Source organism: Geotrypetes seraphini, chromosome 10 (genome assembly GCF_902459505.1).
Source record: "Geotrypetes seraphini chromosome 10, aGeoSer1.1, whole genome shotgun sequence".
NCBI lineage: Eukaryota > Metazoa > Chordata > Amphibia > Gymnophiona > Dermophiidae > Geotrypetes > Geotrypetes seraphini.
In genome coordinates this window covers 129768287-129774670 of record NC_047093.1, presented here as the reverse complement: position 1 = coordinate 129774670, position 6384 = coordinate 129768287, and the positions used below count along the sequence as shown (strand labels likewise).

The following is a 6384-nucleotide window of genomic DNA, read 5'->3' as shown; positions in this document are numbered from 1 at the left end:
CGGTTCAGGGACGGACATGCTTCCTTACAGCCAGCCGCAGACAGGATTCCGTAGCCGTTCCAGGGCACGGCAGCGCCGCCATCTTGACCTCCCCCTGCATGCCGCGGTCCGTTTCTTTGCGGGCCGATTCCTGCTCCACGCCCCGACGAAAGCGGCCCGAAACTCGCCCACCGCGTCCGGAGGAGGGGAGGTATCGGGGGGTCCGGGCCGGCGCCTCAAAATCCGAAGCGTGCCCGAAGAGGGAGGGGAATCTGTGGAGGGCCGCGGGAGAGACACAGACTAGCGTCTGTCCCGCAGCATGGCGTCACGTGATCCTCATCTATATTTATTTATACAGATTGAATACTGAACTATCTTGCATTCTAGGTAGTGAACAATTAAAACATTCACAATAAAATTACAGTAATACAAAACAATACAGTATCATATACTGCAATTTTCTGCAAGGAATCTTTGCGGTTTACAATAAGATCACAGCACAAATCATATCATCAGTACATCTCTCATGTCCTTACCAAGTACAGTAAAACCTTGGTTTGCGAGCATAATTCATTCCAGAAGCATGCTTGTAGTCCAAAGCACTCGTATCAAAGCAAATTTCCCCATAGGAAATAATGGAAACTCAGACGATTCATTCCACAACCCCAAAACTTTAATACAAAATACTATACGTACTTGTATTGCAAGACCTCGCTCGTTTAGAACAGTCACTACACTCTCACAGCGTCAGAGAGAGAAGAACCATCGGCTCAGCTGTGATGATGTGACACGTGTATACTGTATGTACTCGTATTGCAAGATTTTGCTCGTTTAGAACAGTCATTACACTCTTGCAGTGTCAGAGAGAGAAGAACCATCGGCTCAGCTGTGACACGTGTATACTGTATGTCCTCGTATTGCAAGACTTTGCTCGTTTAGAACAGTCCCTACACCCTCACAGCGTCAGAGAGAGAGAAGAACCATCGGCTCAGCTGTGATGATGTGACACGTGTATACTGTATGTACTCGTATTGCAAGACTTTGCTCGTTTAGAACAGTCATTACACTCTTGCAGTGTCAGAGAGAGAAGAACCATCGGCTCAGCTGTGATGATGTGACACGTGTATACTGTATGTACTCGTATTGCAAGACATTGCTTGTATCAAGTTAAAATTTAATAAAATGTTTTGCAAACCAAGTTACTTGCAATCCAAGGTTTTACTGTATATTAATCCTGTAATAGTTACACCATAATTATTTCTCCAAATTAAAAGCTTCCTGATACAGAAAAGCCTCTAAAAGTTCTCAGTATTGGAGATAATTTTGAGCGTGTCACAACTTTTCAGGAAGTCTGTTTCTTAAAAGAGCTCCCTCCACATGAAAATCTTAGACCTGTTGCCTTCCAATTGAATATGCCATATATAGAATTTAGGTGTAAGTGCTAAGTCATATGACGGGATGTGTTATCACGTTTAGATAACCAAATAGAGCTAGATGACTATTTCACCCTTGTAGCATGTTAAAAATCTTGGGGTATGACTCAATAGCAATTTGTCTATGAAAGAACATACGTTAGTTGAAGGATCAGATTTAGTCATTTAATATTTAATAACTTATTAATAAATGGTATACAATTAGTTGAAATGTTTGAACATAAATTATGTACTTAAAACTCACACAGATCTGTGTTTTTATAATTTTGGTTTTATACTTTGATTCTTTTTGCTTCACTTATAGTTTATAAAACAAAACATGAATACATCTAGGTACCCCAAATTAGATGAAGAACAGGAAAAAAAGATAGTCGACAAGCTTTCACAGCCTCCATCGCTTTATAAAGTCAGTCCCATGCTTATTCAGATGTGGATTTGTTCCTATTCCACTATTTGGAAGATGCATCAATGCAAACAGCCTATATTTCATCTCTGTTAAACACTGAAAAGACAAAAATGTACATTCACTTTTGTTGAATGGTTTTCTTGCGTCGATTCATCAGCCTGGTCAGCTCTGCAATTTTCTCTCTTTTTTGAAGTTTACTCCTCTCTCTTTTCTTCATCAGACCCTCATGATACTTGTCTAAACCAGCCTTCAAATTCCTGATGATCTCCTGAGGAAAATTAATTAACATTAAATATGCCAGCATGCTTACCCTGTCCTTAACATTGGATGTAAACAGTAAACAGTACATACAAATTACATGTACATAAGGAAAACAAATAAGAACCACAAGTCCCATTTAGTAGGCAATCTAGGCACCATGTGGCAAGTGACTGGACACTATCCTAACACCATGCACCCAGTGAGAATATTCCTTTCTAGAATACAGTGGTACCTTGGATTACTCGCATAATCCGTTCCAGGAGCATGCTCGTAATCCAAAATGCTCGTTTATCAAAGCGAGTTTCCCCATAGGAAATAATGGAAACTCGCTTTGATATGTTCCCACCCCCAATAACCGGCATCGCTCCCCCCCCCCCCCGCTCGCAAAGGCCCTCTCGCTCCAACCAGCACCCCCCCACCTCCCTGACTAGCACCAGCACCGGCACGCAGGCACAGCTCGTGTGCCTAGAAGATCTTCCGGCTTTGGTTCATAGACAATGCGTGCCTTTGTCCTGGCACACTTTTGACCTGACACCTCCGGCTTCTGCCTGCCTTGAGCATGCATCTGCGCATGCCGAGAATCTCGGCGAGAGGGAGAATTAGAAGTCCTTGAGCATGCGCAGATGCATGCTCAAGGCAGGCAGACAGAAGCTGGAGGTGTCAGGTCAAAAGCGCGCTTTGTCTATGAGCCAAAGTCGGAAGATCTTCTAGGCACACGAGCTGTGCCTGTGTGCTGGTGCTAGATGGGGAGGTGGGTAAATTTAAGTTGTACTGGTGGGGGGTGCCGGTTGGAGCGAGGGGGCCTTTGCGAGCGAGGGGGAAGCGATGCCGGTTATCGGGGGGGGGTGCTCGCAAATCGAATCAACACTCGGTTTGCGAGTCAAAAGTTTGCTGAGTGTTTTGCTCGTCTTGCAAAACACTCGCAAACAGGGTTACTCGCAAACCGAGGTTTGACTGTATATCCCTTCCCCCCCCATACAGAAATAAAAGGAAATACAGTTGAACGCCAATTATCTGGACTAACCTTGGCGGTGTCAGCTCAAAAGCGCGCCGGGACAAAGGCGCGTGCAGACAATTGAGCGCAATGTGGAGGCACACGCCAAAGAAAATGACTGTTTTAAAGGGCTCCGACGGGGGGTGTGGGGGGAACCCCCCCACTTTACTTTATACAGATCGCATCGCGTTGTGGGTTTTTGTAACCCCCCACATTTTACTGAAAACTTCACTTTTTCCCTAAAAAACAGGGAAACAGCTAAGTTTCCAGTATAATGAGGGCGGTTACAACCCCCCAAACCCCCCCACAACGCCGCCGCGATCTGTATTAAGTAAAGTGTGTGTGTGGGGGTTCCCCAACAAAACCCCCCATCGGAGCCCCTAAAAACACTCTTTTTCTTTGGTGCGCACTTCCGTCTTGCGCTCAGTTGTCGGCGCGCGCCTTTGTCTTCCGCGATTTTGTCTATGAACCACCTTGGCAGAGGGTAGTCCAGAAAATCAAAAATCCGGTTGATTGGACATTAATTTTTTTCTTTTGTTTTTAATAATTGTTAATACAGCGCACCCTGCACCCTCCCAAGAAAAGGCAGCATTCCTTCTCTCTCCCTGAACAGGTACCACCAATCCCCTCCCTTCTAACAGCGGTCTCGCGAGGCTATTCATACAAGACTGCCCCTCAAAGTTTTGGCAGCTATTTTCATCGCTGACAGAGCAGGGGCTGGAGTGAGTAGACCACCAGGGTAACAAGGTAGGCCTGGGGTCTTTCCTCTGGGTCCGGGAGGGAGTTGTCGGTGCCTGTTCAGGGAGGGAGGGAGAATTCTGCCTTTCTTGTCGGGGAGAGGTACTGACAATTTTTTTTAACACACTTATTAAAAACAAAATAATTAATGTCCAATCATTGCAAAGGGCGTGCTGATGGTTGGGAAAAGTCTCCCAATTCAGTGGTGGTGGGGGGTGGGGGCGCTGGGCTGATGGCACAGCAGAAGAGGGAGAGAGAGTGATAGGAATGGTACTTCGGGGAAACTCAAATATAAACTGAGACCATCGAAGCAATCCAGATAATTGGACATCCGGATAATCAGTATTCAGATAACTGGTGTTCTAATGTATATGGAGTATGTATGTATGTACAGTTTATTTGATATACCGCTTTTCCTTACAATAATTGTCGGATCAAGGCGGTTAACACTAGGTGCTTAAAACTTCCCTATCTGTCCAAAAAGGCTCACAATCTAAGTAAAACACCATATTAAAACATTTATTAACATAACATCAATTAATGCTCCCATAGCATGCAAATTAGGGCATCTAGGGATTTTCATGAAGAAGTGTTGAACCAATACAAAACAAAACAGTTAAGGAAGCCACAGGAGGGAAGTATCTGCCCTAGCACAACTCTTTGTCCGCTACCAGCTCTATGGCACGAAGATCCAGTAGCCTTTGTACCGTTGCCCAAGCTCTGAAGGTTCTGCCGGCCAAAGAATCTACAAAGAGATCTGGAAGAGAGACCCGGTTTTTTTAATAATAACTTTAATAATAACTTTAATAACAGGGTACAAATAGAGATTTACCTTACAGGACATTGAGTGAACAGGGTATGGGTATTTTAAGTTAGGTAGGGAACACTTTCAGGTCATGGACCTGGGGGGCCGCCGCGGGAGCGGACTGCCGGGCACGATGGACCCCTGGTCTGACCCGGCAGAGGCAACGCTTATGTTCTTATGTTCTAGAACCCAATGGTCTGCACCTATTTTGGCCCCGACCTATCAAAAGGCTGACAGCCTGCTAACTCCCTGGGGAGGCTTGGCCCTTGTCCTGGCATCATTGTGCTTTCTTGGAGGTTGAGGAGGGATGAGAGCCAGAGGCTTGCTGTCTCCTAATCCCACCGAACCTCTGCCATGACCCCTGAAAAGACTTCTGTTTCACATCATCCTACTTGTCCCCAAAGAACATTTAAAGCAGCCTTAGAGCTGGTGTAAATGGTCACACCAAGATGCCTGCGATATACATATACTTAATATATGTATTCTACTGTATAAGTAGTGTGTGTGCGCGCGCTCTGTCCCAGGATGTGCAATGTGGGGAGAATTCTCTATAGATTGCCTAAAGTGAGGTGTCAGAATGGTGCACACTAAACATTAATTCTACAGCAGCAATTGCCATTATAGAATATTAGTATACGTCTACAGTTGCATGTCTAACTTTCAACATGAGCATTTATGCTAACTCAATAGCTGGCGTAAACGTTTGTGCGTAACTGCTAGCATTTTATAACCTGTGCAAATTAACTGGTGGATATGCCCCTAATATATCCATTCGCCTCCCGGGCTCAAGCACCATGCAGTTGCACGATATGGATTTTCTATATGCCATTTGCGATTTTGTACATGCCATTTGCAGAATCTTGGACTAAGAACAGTTACACCTGTAATTGATAGAGCCAGTTAAAACAAATTATAGCCAACAATTAATAGTTAACGTCTATTAGCAACTAATTATATTAAGCTATGCTCATAACAGATACTATTCAATAAATTTGCACGTTTAAGCATAATATTGGTCGCGCAAGTTCACAGTATAGTGTTTTAGGTGCATAGTATCCTAAATATTTACATGCATAACCTACATGAAATTGTTGGTGCTATTTACAGAAGTGCCTCTGAACAATCATATGTTAATTGCCGGTATTTATACTGAGAGGTGCTGGACATATGCAACATTCAACACACTGCATCTGGCTGTGGGATTTTATTTTTGACCTAGGTGCTACTTTGATGGTTTATATACCTGGCTTTTCATTTTATCTTTTTCCGCGCTTTCTAGAAGATGCTTTCTCTCCAACTGTATTTTCTTAATTTTCTTTTGAGTTTGATCAATCTGTTCAGTGACGGTTCTTCTCTTTTCTTGAATATGGTTACACACTCTATTTAAAAAAAAAAAAAAAAGTGCCCAAATTAAACCCACAAAAGCAACAATCCCCACCCGTTCTTTCTACCTATACACCACTACTTAATGAAGTAGTTAGATAAAAACACATCTTAACTGTAGCCTATGTTGATAACGATACCCTTTAGTGTGATAGCCTGACATATCTTAATTGTGTGGATATCACTCAGTGTGGCAAGACCTTGGACCTAAATGAACACTAGTTCTTGTAATGAACTTGAACCACTCCACTTTACTCTCTTTAGGGAGCAAAGAAGGGTACAAGGCATTCTTAAGTCATTCTAAACTAATTGTACTTCTTTGAGGGGGTGAACAGCCAGGTGGATAAAGGGGAATCTATAGACATCATTTACCTTGACTTCCAAA

General features: G+C 43.6%; 1 protein-coding gene across 3 annotated transcripts in view; it reads right to left on the bottom strand.

Moving 5' to 3' along the window:
* Positions 1-1555: 1555 nt before the first annotated feature.
* NUF2 (NUF2 component of NDC80 kinetochore complex) overlaps positions 1556-6384 on the bottom strand; it is a 77336-nt gene continuing 72507 nt past the window's right edge. For 2 of the 3 annotated variants that reach the window (XM_033959848.1, XM_033959849.1), the window contains exons 13-14: positions 5860-5995; positions 1556-2086 (exon numbers count right to left, since the gene is read on the bottom strand). In XM_033959848.1, the coding sequence (XP_033815739.1) occupies positions 1937-2086; positions 5860-5995 (286 nt within the window). In that variant the 3' untranslated portion in view covers positions 1556-1936. The remainder of the gene's footprint in view (positions 2087-5859; positions 5996-6384) is intronic. The other variant, XM_033959850.1, reaches the window with a different exon arrangement.